Genomic DNA, 19,694 nt, shown 5'->3' with positions numbered 1-19,694 from the left:
GCATGTAGTAATATCATATTTCAAAATAGAAGTTAATAAAACGAAGCTGTGGCGCTGTTATGGCATCGGAAAATATACGCCAATGAAAGGATAATGTGTGGTAATAAAGATATATTGCACCAGTATCAGAAAAGCTGCAAGGATAAATTATTAACGTTTGCTGTCTCTTTTTGAGAGGCGAATTCTTATTCATATTTCTGTATGAACATCAGCATTTGTTGTTTGGATCTGCTGGTCATGCGTGTTCTAGAAGTAGGAGTTGCATTAAGCGGCAACATCTAATTGATGACAATGAACGTCGTCCCGGGAGATATTTTTAGAAGCAAGAAATTAGGGATAGATCTGGCAATCTGAAAGAATGAGTGGGTGAGAGATTAACTTAGCTTTAATTCCAGAGCCTTTCACTTGTTTACTGTTACTTTAAGACAGATAAAAGATAGATGACATTGTAATATAGTGGCTTCAATATCCGACTCAGTCATGCCTTTGGGAAATTAGACCTGTTTTTAATCTAATCTGCAGACATTACCCAAGCTAGATGCAGTTTACACAGATATTTCAGATTGGAAATCTGTTTATGAAACTATTACAATCTGTCAGTCCCAGATAGACTTGGAGATTTTCAGCATTTTGCATGAAAGTGTTCGACCTTCAGTGTCACAGTGAGAGCACTATCTCCAGGTGAACATTCAATGTTAGACCACAAAACAGGATCAAGCACCACTGCTCTAAATGTCAGTGACGGATTTAACTTACACGCTGGACCGCCGTAGTGTGATTAATGAGAGCCTAACGTTTAAATGTGAATTAAGACCTAAATCCCAAAGGTCTGAGACTCTCAGTGTCAGTCTGTGCATCCAAAGTACGCACTCGTTCTTATGTACATTGAATTACCAACTCCGTTATCATCAAGCATGCATCATTTCCACCGAAGAGCGAACAACCATACCCCTTTAAGGGAGACAGATTTATCGTTATGTCGATTCATAGAAAACACATTCTCAAAATGATCAATTTCGACAGATGAGTTCACTGTTTGAAAAGGCGATCTGATTCAATGGTAGTGAAGTGTTTTGCGGACATTGCTTAGATTGACACGTGGCTGTTATGAAGATATTTGAAGTGCTGTACTTCCTACTCAATGCATGATCAGTATTCTCATCCGTTGTCACGTGTGCTCAAGACCTGGGTTAGAGGATGCCCGATGGCTTATTCTAACCCACTGCAATAGGTCCGATCGGTTTGCAGATGTCGTGTGAGAATAGGGCCGTTAGTATGTGCCCTCTAGGGTTTATGTAGGGAAGACATTTATATGTATTTCTGTGTAGTTTGTATGTATGAGACCGCCTCCGTGGTCTAGTGGTAGAGCGTCCGCCCGGAGAGCGGAAGGTCCGGGGTTCGATCCCCGGCCGCGTCATACCAAAAGACGTTAAAAGATGGTACCCTGTCTGGCGCTCGGCATTAAGGGGCTAAAACAAGGACTGGTCGGCTCGGAGTCAGTATACTGTGTCTGAGTGGGGTATTCATGTTAAACTGCGGCATGGTATCTCAGTGTGCTAGCACTATAAATCGGCATCAGTCCGGACTAGTACAAGCAGCCTCACACATACATACACGTGCATGCACGTTGCTATATAAGTGCAATAATCTTGGACGCGACGTTAAACCCCATTTCACCTCACCTCACCTCACCTTGTATGTATGGAGCTGCAGCCTTTGGATAAAGGTTTCGGGTGTTGTTGGAAGCGTAAGCTGCAGTTTGGAGTGTTGTAGTAAACTGTTTACAGTTGAGTAATGTCCACGTTCTTTACATTGTCAAAATACAATGCTTGCAATACTACAGTATCTCACCTTACCGGTTATCAATCCCCTCACCTTTTATAGACAACTTTAAAAACAATCACATGCCAAACCATTTATGAAACTAAACATAGTTCAAGAATCCTCGAGCTGTTTTAAAGCAACCATATGCCAAGACACCTATGGAACTAAAAATGTAGCAAACGAATTGAGATTCCCAATCAGAGATTTAACGATATTACCAGACATTCAACGTTTAAGTCAATACTTTTACTGGTAAATACCTTCTGTACTACTTGAGTCACGCTGAGGTAATATGGGAGTCAAAAAGGTAACAGTCATTTAAGGATTATGTATGCCGTTTGGTAAGGCCTTATCATAATCTTCAAACTAGCCCAATATGTACATGTATGAAGTATTTCTATATTTTCCAACTGTCTTCAAACACCTCTTTGCGTATAGCATTCAACGTCACTTAGTAGTTAAGGTTAACATGGTCAGTAAATTCAATCATCATGTCTACGATATGTAGAATCTACAATATGTGATGACATGATTATAATAAATAATCTTTGTTTGTTTGTTAGTTTTTAACGTTGAACTCACCAATATTCTTGCTATTTGTCGGCAGCTTATAACTATTCAAACCTGTGATTAATATTATGAGCAATGTCTCCCGCCGTCGGGTACGATAACGTGTGTTATAATGTGTGTTATCACCCGAATTCTATATCCGCCTCGTACGAACCTAGCATAGGTTCTAAGGATCAATTCTAACCCTGATTCTCCACGGGGACATAATAAAAGACGTCAAATGTGTATTTCATATAATCTTCCAGTCCCATGTTTCTTTGCTGTTAATTTGAATTGATGACATGTCAAATGTTGTTCTTCAAATTGAAAATAATTGCTAATTGAGAATAATTTGAATTGGAATGCGATCATCCCCAGCTACGAAGCGCGGAGTACGATTTTATTCATCACTTTTGTCAATTTAAAAATGAACAGTTGTGTGATATTATACATGTAGTTATACTTTATCTATCACGTTGGCCAAATTCATCTCAGAAACATTTTTCTTTCTTCTTCAGAAGAACTTGATACACAACATAAACTGAAACAAAAAATGTTAGGGGCCATGAATAGTGTGGGGGATATTTCTTTGGAACTGAAGACATTTCACATATCGAAATATTTCAAGGACCCTAACCTACTTGTACAGTATACAATGTTGCACCATGTAACACCATATTGCAACGCTGTCTAGTGATAATATGTATCTTGTCATGTATCTCCCTTTGTTCTGATGCTTGTCGTTGTATTTACAATGCGAATGATATAATTCTGTATACGTTACTGCCTAAAACAAGCGAGCATTGGATAGACACTTGGTCTCAATTCGTTCCCTATTTACCCAGTCTTAATACATAGAGACGCGACCAAGGCTTGATATTTTGTTCTGACCGAGATCATTTTGGGAGTTTTATGTTTCATGTGTAGATTATATTTAGCAATCATACGTCAATTTTTTTAACCCTGAAAATTACTTCAGTAAGGAAGTAAATACACGATTTAAGCTCTGTTCTTGATTTTTATCTACATGCGTCAATCCATTATTGAATAAAATGCGTTTTTCCAAGTTTTTTGGTAGTATCACGACAAGTAAATATACGTTGTTTAAATCGTTCTTGTCGAGATTCGGTTTCTTTTTTTAGGAACTCTTGTCAGTCTAAGATGTATGAGTGAGTTGAGTTTAACGCCGCTTTTATCAGTATTCCAGTATATCCAGTATTCCAGTTGTTTATTAGCTTAATGTGGGAGGAAAGCCCGAAGTGATGCAGGTCTCAGACGTTTACCTCTTCGTTGAAACCCACGAGCACGGGTATGGTGCTGACAGACCTAGAAACATAATCGGGGCGAACCGGGATTCGAACCCACAATCATAGGTTTCTGGCGAGCCCAAGGGGCGCAACTCTGCACAGCGAATCGCGGCGCCTTAGACGACTGGGCCACCCGTGACCCCCTAAGATGTAAGAAACATGACTATGACCACGAAATGTAGACTACAGTGAGCATAATGCGTCGTTTTCATTTAACAGTTGTATGATCAACATTGGAAAATATTCCAATTTCGTATAATTAAAATGTCGGGCTCTTATGAATATGCAACCACATTGTATTTCATAACACACATAATTTTGAAACTATTCACATCATACAGTATGTTACGCGCCCTGTACTACATGCATGTCTGCACAGCTTTATGAAAGGTCATTCATAACCTGGATTGTGATCACACTAACTAAAAGTCAACTCAAAGTGACGGCTCTTCTAGCATAGTAAATACAAAGAAATATAAAAGATTCGCGGCCACTAGATTACAGTGTTGTGGAACTGTAATTGTTAAAATGGATATTCCGTTGGGAGAGCCATGCCAGACCTACATGTATATGACTGTACGTTCTGAGTTACTTCAATAGAACATGAGGCCCTTCATATAGATGCGTAATGGTAATGTTATTAAATCATTCCTGTAAGTATGATGTGCAATTATGTCTTGGTGTGAGAAACGGAAGGTCATCATTGACATGCACATGCCTTATAAATGTATTGACATTAACAATGGCATAATTTACACCACCTGTGGTATTTCAGAAGTAAATATTGGCGGTAAACTGTGGATTATCAGTTGAAAGAGTTAATTCATTCCATATTACGTTTGACAAACGGGAGCCTTCTCATTCAGACCGGGTAATAATTTCATTCTTTAGTGTTGTGCAGAAGTAAAAAGCGGGATTAAACCAAACTCACTCACTCACTGGTACTTTGAAAAGCAGAGAACTGATTTATATTGCGACAATATTTCCAAATATCGTGACGCCTACACTTAATCATTGGGTGAGTTGGTTAAGTAAGAACATTATTACATCAGTTCACCTCATCAGCTGAATGTAAGATTACACCCCAAGGAAAGGCGGTCGTGGACGTTTACCCCTTTGGTCAATCCGCGAGCATCTATATGTTACCAGGCGTGGAAGATAGGTTCTGAGCCAAAGGCGATTGCAGATCATTTTCAACATTAGTCCACTTCAAGGTCCATACACTTCTGCCAACGATGCTGGTGTGCCTGGATCCCACTGGTGTTAAATGCTTCCTTCTAGTTGTGTGAACAGTCCTATGACGTCATCATCATTTGCATAATGCTTGTCATACAGTTCTTTTATCGTGTTTGAGAAGAGATGGACACCTTAAGTGCGTTTTCCACGACGTTTAGCTTTGATAATCTCACGCAGTTGCCGAGAGATTAGCATAATATTGGTCATGAATGGTTTGACCTTTCAGGCGGTAGTCCACCAGTAGATCTCTTTAGTTTTAATCCCTGAAAGCCATCACCCTACCAGTTTCTGGACTTTGCTTTCTTCTTTGGAGGAGACGTTAAATATTTCCACTGCTTTGCAAATTGTTTAGTTTCAGGCTGCTTGAGGTGAATCCAAGACCCATCCATTGTTACAAATCGCTCAACCAAATGAGCTCGGTCTCTGTCAAAACGATGTAAATTCCTACGAGAGATGATGTGGCTGGAGCCTTTCTGTTTAGGAGTCAGACGCCTTAGAGCCCCGCGTGCTGAAACCTTTGTCATGCCCAGTTCATTCATCAGACTGTTCTCAACTCTCTCATGAGAGATGCCTATAGTATTTGTTGTGTTGCATGTGGTGAGTCGGCGATCATCTATGTATTTTATCCTAAGCTTTCTGTTTGTTTGTGTTTGTTGTTTAACGTCGCACTCAGCAATATTCTAGCTATATGACGGTGGTCTGTGCAAAATCGAGTCTGGACCAGACAATGCAGGGAATGACATCTTTTCAGCTTTTTTTTCAGACACGTTTGTGAAGCCTGTAGCTGCTGCTGCTGCTGCTCACTTTCCTTTTAAACAACTCTTAGATCAAGGTATTCAGTCAGGATTTACTTCAGCAATGAAATATCGGTTGTGTTTTTTATGTAAAATATAGTAATTTTACCACTTCCCTGGGAGCCTTGACGTATTTTTGGTACGTAATTATTGCAGAATTATTCATATCATAATTGCGACGAAGGGATTGATCCAGATAACACATATATGATGCTAATGGCAGGGGCTCACTTGAATCATGCCAAGAAATATCTGCTCGTGCCATATCTTAAGAACGCTGGACAGAGACGCAGTTTACAAGTCTTCCTTAATGATCATTGGAGTTAGTTTCAGCTATACTGAGAAGTGCGCCGAATTTAAACAAATCTCTTCAGAGAACTAAATCCTTCCTGTGCTGTCCTTGGTGTGGTGGCGATGGTCTGCCTCCCAATGATTAGACACCAGTCGTTCCACACGCTACACCGGCGCAAGATCAACAAGTCTGAGTTGCTCTTAGCTAAATGACCCTTTTGATGTGTTGGACAGGTGATTCGAGGAATTAATGTCACTATAACACATGTGATTGTTTAGTAGCTCTCGATTCCGTGGGCTATTTACTTCAGATTCTGTCAGTATCTTGGTTCAGGGTCACAATAGGGAAGAGTGAATTATGAGCGATAAAGAAATCGATTGGTTCCGCTATGCTATAATTAAAGGCAGAACGGCAGGTGGTTTGGTGATGGGGCATGTGAAGCTGTTTACGTAAAATACAATTTCAGATACATGAAGTACCGTTTTTTTCTATAAAACACCTTTCTTATCCAGAATTCGTGCAATTATTATTTATTCTTCTGCATTTCATCCATATCTCAAACCTATTTAACAAATTCGTTGGGATCTTATGATCATAAACATATTATTATTGGTTTATCCAATTGCAAAGAACGTATGGTTAAAAAACACCGACTTGAAACAATAAAACAGGTACCATATATATATATATATATATATATATATATATATATATATCATATACACCCCTGTTTGATGGTGGCTAAAAGTGAAACCAACACGAAATGGTTATTCGATTGCCTTGTATTTGATACGGGTATCATAGTTTTATCTGTCCCGATTCATATGTTTATCTGTCCCGAGTGCATGAAAGGTAGAAGTCCGAGCCTTTGACATTCATTCACGAGGAACTGATTGAGTTCCGAATAGGTTATTTTACACATTGCTGATTGACATTGTAGAAGAAAAATGAAGAAATACATATAACATATCAACCCTACACGGAAACTTCACTGAAGGCAGTCTCCTGTCAAAGGGATGTAATTTATTCAATTTATGACGTCATGAGTCAATGGATAACGTTATATTGTATTTTCTCAACTATGTAGTTCTGGGACGTCATATCGAATCAATTATGCGGACGTCAGTGAACAGTAGGATTATAAAGCGTGAGTTGCAACCCGAATGGGTATATTCAAGTGTCGTCAAAACTTTACAAATCTAGATGTCAGAAAGACACTCTAAAAGAAAACATGTAGTATGTTGTAACATTTTAGATGCCAATTTGAGATACATTTGTAATTAATAGCCTAAAACCTGAGAGGTTAATTTATGCACACGAAATTTGTGGTTGAGGTAACGTCGTGTAATCCTTCTGTCTACACATACCCCGAGACGTAGACAACGTCTTGTAATCCTTCTGTCTACACATACCCCGAGACGTAGACAACGTGATGTAATCCTACTGTCTGCATATACTTTGGGGCATAGACCACGTGATATAATCATTCTGTCTGCATATACCCCGAGACGAAAACAACGTGATGTAATCCCACTCTGTTTATAATCCCGGTAGATAGACCACGTGATATAACCCAACTGTCTGTATATACCCCGGGGCACAGACAACAGGGGGTAATCCCACTGTCTGTGTATAATCCCGGTATATAGACAACATGATGTAATGCCACTGTCTGTGTATAATTCCGGGACATAGACAACATGATGTAATCCCACTGTGTATAATCCCGGTATATAGACAACGTGGTGTAATGCCACTGTCTGTGTATAATCCCGGGACATGATGTAATCCCACTTGATGCATATACTTTGGGGTATAGACAACGTGATATATTCCTTCTGTCTGCATATACCCTGAGAGGTAGACAACATGATGTTATCTTAATGTATGTATATACTAGTAATTAGGGACATTGACAACGTGATGTAATCCCACTGTCTGTGTATAATCCCGGGACATAGACAACATGATGTTATCCCACTGTCTGTGTATAATCCCGGGACTTAGACAACATGATGTAATCCCACAGTCTGTGTATAATCCCGGGACTTAGACAGCATGATGTTATCCCACTGTCTGTGTATAATCCCGGGACTTAGACAACATGATGTTATCCCACTGTCTGTGTATAATCCCAAGACATAGACAACATGCTGTAATCCTATTGTCTGTGTATAATCCCGGGACTTAGACAACATGATGTAATCCCACTGTCTGTGTATAATCCCGGAACTTAGACAGCATGATGTTATCCCACTGCCTGTGTATAATCCCGGTACAAAGACAACATTATGTTATCCCACTGTCTGTGTATAATCCCGGGACATAGACAACATGATGTAATCCCACTGTCTGTGTATAATCCCTGGACTTAGACAACATGATGTTATCCCACTGTCTGTGTATAATCCCGGGACTTAGACAACATGATGTTATCCCACTGTCTGTGTATAATCCCAAGACATAGACAACATGGTGTAATCCCACTGTCTGTGTATAATCCCTGGACTGTGACAACATGATGTTATCCCACTGTCTGTGTATAATCCCGGGACATAGACAACATGATGTAATCCCACTGTCTGTGTATAATCCCGGGACAAAGACAACATTATGTTATCCCACTGTCTGTGTATTATCCCGTGACTTAGACAACATGATGTAATCCCACTGTCTGTGTATAATCCCGAGACAAAGACAACATTATGTTATCCCACTGTCTGTGTATAATCCCGGGACATAGACAACATGATGTAATCCTGCTGTCTGTGTATAATCCCGGGACTTAGACAACATGAAATTATCCCACTGTCTGTGTATAATCCAAAGACATAGACAACACGATCTAATCCCACTATCTGTGTATAATTCCGAGACATAGACAACACGGTGTAATGTCACTGTCTGTGTATAATCCCGGGACTTAGACAACATGATGTTATCCCACTGTTTGTGTATAATCCCAAGACATAGACAACATGATGTAATCCCACTGTCTGCTTATACTTTGGGGCATAGACAACGTGATATTATCCTTCTGTCTGCATATACATCGAGACGTAGAGAACGTGATGTAATCCAACTGTCAGCATTTACTTTGGAGCATAGACAACGTGATATATTCCTTCTGTCTGCATATACCCCGAGACGTAGACAACATGATGTAATTCCCCTGTCTGTGTATAATCCCGGTATATACACAACGTGGTGTAATGCCACTGTCTGTGTATAATTCCGGGACATACACAACATGATGTTATCCCACTGTCTGTGTATAATCCCTGGACATAGGCAACATGGTGTAATCCCACTGTCTGTGTATTATCTCTGTACATAATCAAAATTAAGTAATCCCTCCTGTCTGTGGGATTGTGTCTGTGTATAATTCCGGGACATAGACAACATGGTGTAATCCCACTGTGTATAATTCCGGTATGTAGACAACGTGGTGTAATCCCACTCTCTGTGTATAATCCCGGGACATAGACAAAATGATGTAATCCCACTGTCAGAGTGTAATTCCCGGACATAGACAGCATGGTTTAATCCCATTGTGTATAATCTCGGTCTATAGACAAAGTGGTGTATTGTCACTGTCTGTGTATAGTCCCGGGATATAGGCAACATAATATAATCCTGCTGTCTGTATAATTATAAAGTTGGGGCATTGACGAGCACGAACACGTTGTGTGTGGTATGGGAGCACAAAGTTGAACTGGCATTGTTTATTAAACTTGAATTATTAACACTACTCTGCCTGTCTGTGTGTGTGTGTGTGTGTGTGTGTGTGTGTCTCTCTCTCTCTCTCTCTCTCTCTCTCTCTCTCTCTCTCTCTCTCTCTCTCTCTCTCTCTCTCTCTCTCTCCAATCCCGCAAGGTTATGAGAATTGTTAGCAATAAATCGTAACGAACACAGATTTACCTATCATAGATAACGGTGTATACTTGTGATATATATTCACTGTTTAAAGATGATGGATTACCAATGAAAAATGTTTATGTGGGCTTGTAGTGGCGAGGACATATTGAGAAATATGTTTGTATAAGTTGTGTGTCTCAAGAATGTTCAACCTTAACAGCCAAGACTAATGCTGACATTTTTTTCAATTTTAACGCATTCTGCAAAACGGGATACTGTATCAGTTCTTTGTTTGTATAAATTGTCTTCCGAAATCTGTAGAAGATCCGATTTTACAAAAGGGACTAAAATCGATCGACACAAGGGAGTTCTAGTGAACGAATGTTCTGTAGACGACCGGCCACACCAGTGCCTTTTGATCGTTAATTCAGAGATGACTCAATCGGCTATCCACAAAAACAATGAACAGCTTGCTCGACATATTCGCGATATAAGGGAGGCAACTCCAAGGAATACGATCCCCCACCGCGTTAACCAATGCAATATTCACACATTGAACGCACTTCCTTCGCTCACGAGTTCGAGTCGAGAGTATTGACAAAAGCTAGCTCGGGATGATTGATAACATACACTGGGATATTGTTACGAGATGAAGCGTTTTGCTGCCACTTCATCCTGTATATGTTGCACCGAATGCTTCAAGAAGCGCCCCGAGATGTGTATCCATTGATCGTGTTTAATCACAGAAATAACATTGCTTCATAAAAAACAGCAAACATACCTTATACAAGCTCGCAGGGTATTTAATGTCATGCCTTGATGTATGACGCTATTGTGGCAACATCTCATGTTGTCTTCTGCTGTTATTGATGCAATATCATGGCGATAATGCCAACTGAGTCCAAGGGATATTGTACCATGGTCATATTAAGTTATTGTTCTCAACGGAGTGCATTGATCATACAGTAGACTGATTGACGACAACATTGACAGGAAGCTATGCATATGGGTAATATTCGTGTTAATATCCTATCTGCAAAACACGTCATCAGAATAACAATAAAACAAGTAACGCAGCAACGTAAAATAGCCGTTTGTATGTATGGTGTTTAGTGTTGGGTTTCGTAAAGATTGTGTGCTGGTCCCCGCACGATATTGCAGTGGGTAATATAACGCCAATGTTTATGAGAGAGGGCTCGATCTTTATAACATTCGTAGTATCTCTGCTGTTTCTGAGCCGATGATTTCCCTTTCAGAAACAGACATCATCTCATTGCTATCACTCAAATAAGGATCTTTTGAAGATGTTCACAGACAAAAGTATGTTTTGCCAACACAAGCCCCGAGTTTTTTGTCCATGGACATATAGATTTGGAATTGTAAAAATGGATCCGGTCATGATGGTTTGCGAGGAAATCAAACTGACTGATCACCTTATCGGCATGACTTATTTTTTGATGACGTTTGAAACTGTCGGACAAATCACAGCGCTGACCCAAATAGCAACCCACGTCCCCCAGGGCACGCCGAGAATTGACCGACTTAACATACATAAAAGAACACTATCCGTATGTTCCAATCATGGGAAGCCTTTGATGTGGGATTATTGCTAATCCACAAAATCAGAATTCAACTATGTCCGAGCATCAAACCAACACAGGGTCAGACGGTTCGACTACCGATGGAAGACGGCAATATTTACACTCCACACGGCTAGTGCCTGTGGCACGTAAACAGGATTCCAACCACAACTTCTGGAACTATTCCATCCCGATACCTCACAGTCCATGGACCCTAAATATTTTTACAGACTGTCTCGACTAAGATTTTTCTTTCCTATCTGTCATTTTGCTTAGATAAGTGATATTTAATCGGAGATTGGAGGAAGTCGTTAATCCGGTAATGTTTATGAAAGGAAGGTCTGATGCCGCAGCACACGTTGGTGCCTACGCTGCAAGTTCTTCGTGCACTGTAATTGTAAACGTGATAATACACTGTACACTTCGCTGGTCATGAACATTGAAGTAATGTGACCGCGCTGAAACAACTTCTCATCGCCGCTGATTAGGGGCATTTTGGTCAGATGATTGTATTTAAGAAGACGCCATAAAAATATATCTAGATGAAAGCACCCTATCATCAGACTCCATAGCCATGCGATTGGCTATCGTGCTGCCTTTGTGAAAAACATAATATTATTGATAACCGCTGTCTGCAAAACGGCGTTTATAATAGCACCCAAGGCAAGAAATGTAACGATAATATTTGATTTCCACTCCAATATATCCCAAACAAGATCGAGCTTTCGTGAACAGTTTGTAGTAATTAACGATTTGAATATTGAAACGGTGCTGTCAGTTAATTCTCTACAGAATCAATATAATACATCAGCTATATTTATTCCAAACATCAATTTGCATATGACCCTCAAAGATACCCTGATGACATGGTTCGTCTCCATGTATGGTTCCAAATCAGGACCATTTTGTTTCTGAAACACTGTTTGACATTTCGTCGTTCGATTCTTCTGTCCTCTTTGAAAGCGATTAGGGAGTCTTCTTCACATTCAACATTGCCAATGGAACACTATGTGCCTCTCACTCCAAAGTCACAATTTGCATTTAAATTCTCACTACTGAAAGGTCGCTTAGAGACTGGAGACTTAGAGACAGGTTGTAAGCAGCAAAGGGTTTTAATAGAGCTGATGATCACTAAGCTCTGACAGGAGCCTCGGAACACGGAACCTCCCTGCTTATAAACCTGTCTAGGTACAGCCAGGGAGATTGCTTTTAGCAATTGATGAAGATAAGAAGTTGGCCATCTAGAGTTAATCACTTAAGAAAAGTAAATAACAGCCTACAACACGTATCCATCGATGATGTTGATTTACTGTGTTTATCTACACTGTCATAGCCTGGTGAGAGGTGGTCATTCATTGGACTACCACACACACTTACCACGACTGTCAGTGTGTGATTCTTCACAGTCAGCAAGCGATGTACATGTACACATGTATGTGTTTTAGTGTGCTATTTGGAGAAACGTAAAGTATACCATGTCGTATACTGTATAAACATATTCAGTTTAAACTTTCTTATGCTCTAGCCACCTTGAACTTTCATTTCGCGTTTAGCAGAGTATATAAGTGGCACTTATGTATAACGTATGTACATACAGTGGCACGAAGTTTCCTAAAATCGATGCAAAGGATGAAAATACCATTGCGTTATTCATTTTGTATCTTAGTCATAGAGTTAAGCCCAAACGAAGCGATAAATTCCAGAAATCACAATCACTAATATAACGTTAGTGTTGACACCTGGTGTTCGCAAAACGATTGAGTATATGCTGCCTTTATTGTAGCAGAAGTCGTGGCTCAAGGCCAAGGTAACGGCGTTCGACAGAGGAGAACATCTGAGTCCATTTTAATCCAGGGAGGTCCTTTTTCTCATGTTATGAAATATTGAAATATATTTTGTTATATGTGTATACAGATAGCTGTAAGGTTGCAGCCAGGTCTTATAAATGGTTAGTACAATGTACCAGTGCATATTTCCGCCCAGACTATCCATGATTACAGAGAATTCATCATTTAGTTTTGTTTCATTACTGAAACCTTACACAAGACCCTACACTATCTGGTAGGAATCAACATTAACTGAGAGTATGAGATACTAGCCCAGGCTGCATCCTATCGATCGTAATAATCCACCTGACGAGCTGCAGCAGCGCGACCCTAAGATTCCCTTTATTGGATTATAAAGATATTAAACCATAAGGCATAAGATCCTGTCCCTCAAAGAGACACGTGTTGGACAATCCTCTGCTGTTATATCAAATATACGAGCATTTTACGAACATAAAAGTTCACTTTATCAAACTGAAAAAAGATACATCCGTATTTGATTAGATTTAAACATCAATGTCAAGCCTTTTAATCAACGATGCAGCAGCGATGTCACCTATCAAACTGCCAGTGTGTAAAACCCAAAGTATATCTGGGCATTTTTAACATACACGTGATCTGAATTTCAAAAGTAAGCCTATGTCAAGTGATTGCTGAAATGTGATTACGTATGATACGAGTGTTCCACTGGTACTGGTCGATCTAAAGCACATGCAGAGGTAGATATGAAAGAGGAGCCAATAACAAATACACACTGGACTGATGGCCCGAGGTTATGATCCAATGTGCCGTGCTCTTGGGTTTTACCAAAATGGTAAAAGTCTGTGACCTGCGTCAGTTGGGGCCAAGCCGTTATAGGACTAAAATGGTGTTACTAGTAGCTTTTAACTTAAAGTCACCCATACACGAACGCTGTGCATATGATTACACAGCAGTGTGAATCTTGTACCTCAATGGGAATAGCCATGATATGTTAATTGAATTGATATGTGTTTTGCTTTCTTGAAGAGGTAAACTTACAGTGACTTGAATGTTCTCGGCTGACCAGGATCTGCTGTTTTCGTCGCGAACACTACGTGTCTAGGAAGTAGCTCCAGGATTGGGTGCCCATTTTCACTGAACCCTGTAGGTACACCTGATCAGTCCTGAAATGTCTGTCGAAAGAAGTGACTTAAGTAACCAGGTGGTCAGGCTCGGTGAATTGCTTCATAGCCTGTGATAATATACATAGTCCGACAGAGTGGATCCTTGCTCAGAATATCACTCACTGGGTTGTCTGGTCAAGATTCCATTATTTATAGGACGTCGTCTTATAGTTGGAATATTGATGATTGTGTCGTTAAACAACAAACAAAATATTCTTAGTGAAGGTTTAGGTGTTGGTGCATAGTGTGAAACAGACATATCATTTCAAGACAATTCATTTTGAAAATAAAACATGTGTTAGCAGTACTAAGATGAAGTGTTGAGTCAGATGCTTGAGTCATCTGTTTCAATTTAAGGTACATTGTATGATTGACAAGTGGCCAGAGTGTCACCCAAATTTAAGAAATAAACTGAGGGTCAAAAGAATTTTTACAGATCGGTTTTTCGAATAGATAAAAAAGACAAGAAATACAAGTTAATCCAAACGTTGTATTTCGAAAGTAAGAGTTCCCAAAGTTCACAAACAGCACCAGGGATCAGATGGGCGATTTTACAAATCAATTGTCAGTGTTAGTTTGTTTATTGTTTAACGCCGTACTCAGCAATATTCCAGCTATATGACGGCGGTCTGTAAATAATCGAGTCTGGACCAGACAATCCAGTGATTAATATATCATGAGCATCGATCCACGCAATTGGGATACAATGACATGCATCAACCAAGTCAGCGAGCGTGACCACCCGATCCCGTTAGTCGCCTCTTACGACAAGCATAGTCGCCTTTTACGACAAGCAAGGGTTGCTGAAGGCCTATTCTACCCCGGATCTTCCCGGGTCCATAACTGTAACTAAATGAAAGTCAGTGATTCAGAAGCGTGCAAACATGCAGAGCGTGCACACAACGTCGTTCGGTCATTCAACTGAGTTCAGTAGGCGTCATCAGATCAGAAATTGCCTTCCATTCCACTCTCAGTGCCTGCAAAATCTAATCTCTGTGCTTTGGAGATTCTCTGGCAAAGCCAGTGGGTCCTTGTTTGTATGTCGGCTCTTTACAGCTGCAACCTACTCTCATGGGGAAAGAGCACACATTGGCATTTCCGACATTGCAAACGCTGAACTTGATGTTGCCTTATCAACGACACTTCTCTGAATGGTAGAAAGTCCCTGATAACATGCCGTCATAGTCGAAGACGTACTGTCTGACCACTGATAATACGTCCAAGGGCAGTCGCTGTAAAAGACGTCACAATGAGATATCTGTTATTGCCACATATTAGGCCAGTATGTCAACGTAGCACTTGGACTCCCCTTCTTGCTGATCTGTTTCCTTATGCATATGAATCGGAATGTCTGTTCCGATTGGCTAATCAAAACGGGTTATAAGGTCCATGTATATGGATGATCTGATATCGTTTAATAACATCAAACAGCCAATTCCCTTACACCGATTTACCCACCTAAACTATAAATAAAGGAGACCAGTGAGACCGCCTCATCTGTTTCGTATTTACATCTATGCATAAAGATTCAGAGTGACAAAACAGTCTCCACAAGACTGGATGACAAGAGGGATGACTCAAATTTTCGAAAAGTCCCTTTTTCCCTTTACTTCGAGCAATATTCCTGCACCTCCAGCCTTTGGTGTTCATATTTCACAACTTTTGAGTTACAATCTAGCATGCTCCTTCAACCAAGATTTCAAAGCGCATTATACTGCTCTTGTTCAGGAGTTGTTTGATCAAGCTAACAACATTCAAGGCCTCAGTAAAGCTTTCAAAAAGTTTTATGGTAGATATTTCCAAATTTGACAGAAATGATGCCCAATCCAATCCCCTAGTTTGACTTGTACCAAATGTTCCCGTGTTTTTAACATGCAGTGAATTTGTGCTTAATAAAGTCGTTTTACAAGTGCAGCATCGCCCAAACGCTGCATCGTGTGACGATGTTTAATTTGTAACGTTGCGTCGAACAATACAGAAACCAATCCAACATAACATGACCGTAAATAGTGGAAATATTTCTAAAACAAATAGTTCGGTATACTTTCGTTTGACACTAAGTTTGTAGACGAATATTCTAGTAAAGTGATGGCACATCGTGAGTTATTCTAGAAGGACCTATGCTCATGTTGGAAATAAAAACCTTTTTGAAAAAAATAATAGTATCCATAAAAAATACGATATGGACTTGAATACTTGAACGGTTTTTTTTTCTATATGTATGTATATATTCACAACTGATTATTCACCTTTACAGCCCCAGTGAGTTCGATGGCTGAAGATGCAAATCGACCGCTCCTTGCTGGTGGTGCTGATTGCCTGTCTCCTACTACTAGGTGGAGCCAGAAGTAAGGGTGAGAATTGAATATACGCGTGCATGTGTCTGAGCCTATTAATGCAAATCGACCGCTCCTTGCTGGTGGTGCTGATTGCCTGTCTCCTACTACTGGGTGGAGCCAGAAGTAAGGGTGAGAATTGAATGTACGCGTGCATGTGTCTGAGCCTATTAATGCTGTAGCGTCCCGTTTCAGTTCGCATTGGACATTATCAACTGTGTATGTGTATGGCAGCAATTCTCCACAGATTTCATTCTTACCTACTTATACATATAGCTTATCATCTTCAAGAGGCATGGGTGGCCCAGTTGTCTAAGGCGTCGCAATTCGCTCTTAGGAGTAACGTCTCTTGTGCGTGCCAGAAACCGGTGATCGTGGGTTCGAATCCCGATTCGCTCCGATTATATTTCTATTTGTGTCAGTACCATACCCGTGCTCGCGCGTTCACAAAAGTGGTAAACGTCTGAGACAATCATCTTGGGATTTCCTCCCACATTAAGCTGACACGCCGTGATATGACTGGAATACTGTTAAAAGCGGCGTTAAAACCAACTCACTCACTTACTCACTCACTCAGAATCACCTTCAGCAGAGGTACTTTCATTTCTGGTTACACTTTAGGAGTTTCGTTCATGCTAAATTGTGCAGCATTTACAATAAACTACGGTTATAACGAACACGCTTATAACGAACTTACGGATATAACGAACTTACTGTTTTGGTCCCGACTATTTGCTGTAGTTATGCTGTATATATGCTTATAACGAACTACGGTTATAACGAACTAAAATTAGTAGTCCCTTTGAGTTCGTTATAACCGTACTTTACTGTATTTACGTAAACATTTGTTAACATATTTGACATTATCAAACATGCGCAATTAACGCTACTTAATTACTGAGGCTTATCACATCAAATAAAATGCACACTAATAATTTCTCACATATATGGTGTGATACGTACAAACATGATAATAATCACGATAACTATAGTATGTACATTTGTACAGCGCTATTTCCATCCGCGTACGTGCATTACTCTCAGTCAACATTCAATTTGCACACTCGGCTTCTTGGAGAGTATATATACTGAAGGACAAAAGAAAGTACACACGATGGTATTTGATGAGATGTATATGATACATCATATACAACATTTACACAAAAGAGATGATGTGCAGAACAAATTATTTATCACCCACATTACTCCTCTGCGTGTGATAATAATGATAATAACAACAATTATAATAAGTGTCCTGATAAGGTACACTGTTTAGCGTAAAACAACTAATATAAGTCAGATGAGTCACATTTATATCGTCAAGGATTAACGTAAAATGTTCATGAAAAATTCTTTGCGTAAATTAAAGCTTATATATATTAAATTAAAAGGTATATAACTTGATCTCACTACATATCGAAAGTCAATACGTTTCAATACGTTTGGTATTTGCAAAACACGAATAGCAGTAATGAAACGAAAACAGAACAGCTGTACCCACGTTTTCCTACAGACAGACTGACAATCTGCACTCGCATAGTGATGGTTTAGTTTCAGCTTAATATTTGCCCGCTATCCTGCATCAGTCAAGCAGTAACTTACCTTAAGACAATGCCTTATATGAGTTTCCTAGTTACAATCTCTTTACTAATATGCCGATTGGATAACTATTGTTATATACACACGTGTTTGCGGGTGTTCTTAATCCGATTGTTATAATGTTATAACACATGTTATAAAACAAGAGTTGAAAATATTAATTTAATTTTGCACAACTTTCAGTTATTTGTCATATCCGTACATTTCGAATTTCCTGCTTCGTGGAAGTTATAACGGGTTTTATGTAGATATATGTTGTAGTTAGTTATTCGTTAGTCGTTAGTCAGCGTACATGTAAGTTCAATCATTACAACATAGAGTATTATTCGAGGGCGTAGCGTCTAGGGTATCTAACATGAGATTCAAATGCGTTAACGAACAGAAAAATGGTTTCATTTGGTTTTTGGTAATTGATGTTGCTACACGTCTTCCCAATGTAAACGCACGGAAGCAAAAAAAAAAACGCACTTAAGATCGAAAATATATTTAAGACTACACAAACTAGTCCCGCCATCTCACTCCCATCCCCGCCGGGCCAAATGAGAGTACTCCCGTGTGGTTTGATAGGCGTGTTTAACATTAACTACTGACTTCACTGTGTACACAGTCTGATTGCGTTCATGTTTCCCTATGTACCTGTTGCTCTTCGCCCGGTTTCGACAACTAGTTAAAGATGCCTTACCGGCTGTCACGACTGTTAATATGTTGATCATTTCTCAACAGGATATAATTTTTATCATCTGTTTTGGTCTTGATTAATGTTTATTACTGTTTACTATGGCGGCAGTTTAATTAACGATGCTGTGCCCTTAACCGTTCTGTGAATATTTACTTAATACATAGCGTTTGAACAGTCGCGAGAAATTCTTCAAAAAGAGTGTATATTTTCATGTAGACTTGCTTCGGAAATTGGGTAATAGTATTCCGATTCCATGGCGTATCTATAATACATGTATAACAAATGGATGTAAAAATCATATGTATTGTGCAAAAAAGGTTAGACATACTTGTAATCTCTGAAATGACAATAGTTCCAGGTTTGTTATGTAGAAGTGTCTTTTGATGTATGAAAGGAGCCCATAGTCTCTTCATTTTGAGAAACCCAGAAATCAAGATTTTCAAAAGTACTGTAGACTTGCTGGGAATTTTAAAGATATTTTTGTTCAGACTTTGTTCAAGAGACTATCACAAGTTCGTTCAGAGAATTGATCTCGGTTGAGTTAATAGATTGCGTATCTTATATCTTCAAGTTTTGTGGTAAGACATGTTGAAGTACACGTTGTAATAATCGCGTATCTTATATCTTCAAGTTTTGTGGTAAGACATGTTAAAGTACACACTGTAATAA

General features: G+C 39.5%; 1 protein-coding gene across 3 annotated transcripts in view; it reads left to right on the top strand.

Annotated features, from left to right (window-relative positions):
* Positions 1-19,694, top strand: part of LOC124131513 (neuronal acetylcholine receptor subunit alpha-10-like) — a 212,042-nt gene that overhangs the window by 87,751 nt on the left and 104,597 nt on the right. The window contains exon 2 of one of the 3 annotated variants that reach the window (XM_048398307.1): positions 16,669-16,759. In XM_048398307.1, coding sequence (XP_048254264.1) covers positions 16,693-16,759 — 67 coding nt within the window. In that variant the 5' untranslated portion in view covers positions 16,669-16,692. Of the gene's footprint in view, positions 1-16,668; positions 16,766-16,803; positions 16,874-19,694 lie in introns of those variants that run through there. The other 2 variants (XM_048398305.1, XM_046494805.2) reach the window with 2 other exon arrangements.

Source organism: Haliotis rufescens, unplaced genomic scaffold (assembly GCF_023055435.1).
Source record: "Haliotis rufescens isolate VD_foot unplaced genomic scaffold, xgHalRufe1.0.p SCAF_1, whole genome shotgun sequence".
Lineage (NCBI taxonomy): Eukaryota > Metazoa > Mollusca > Gastropoda > Lepetellida > Haliotidae > Haliotis > Haliotis rufescens.
The sequence above is the reverse complement of the archived record's forward strand: the minus strand, read 5'-3'. Positions and strand labels throughout refer to the sequence as shown.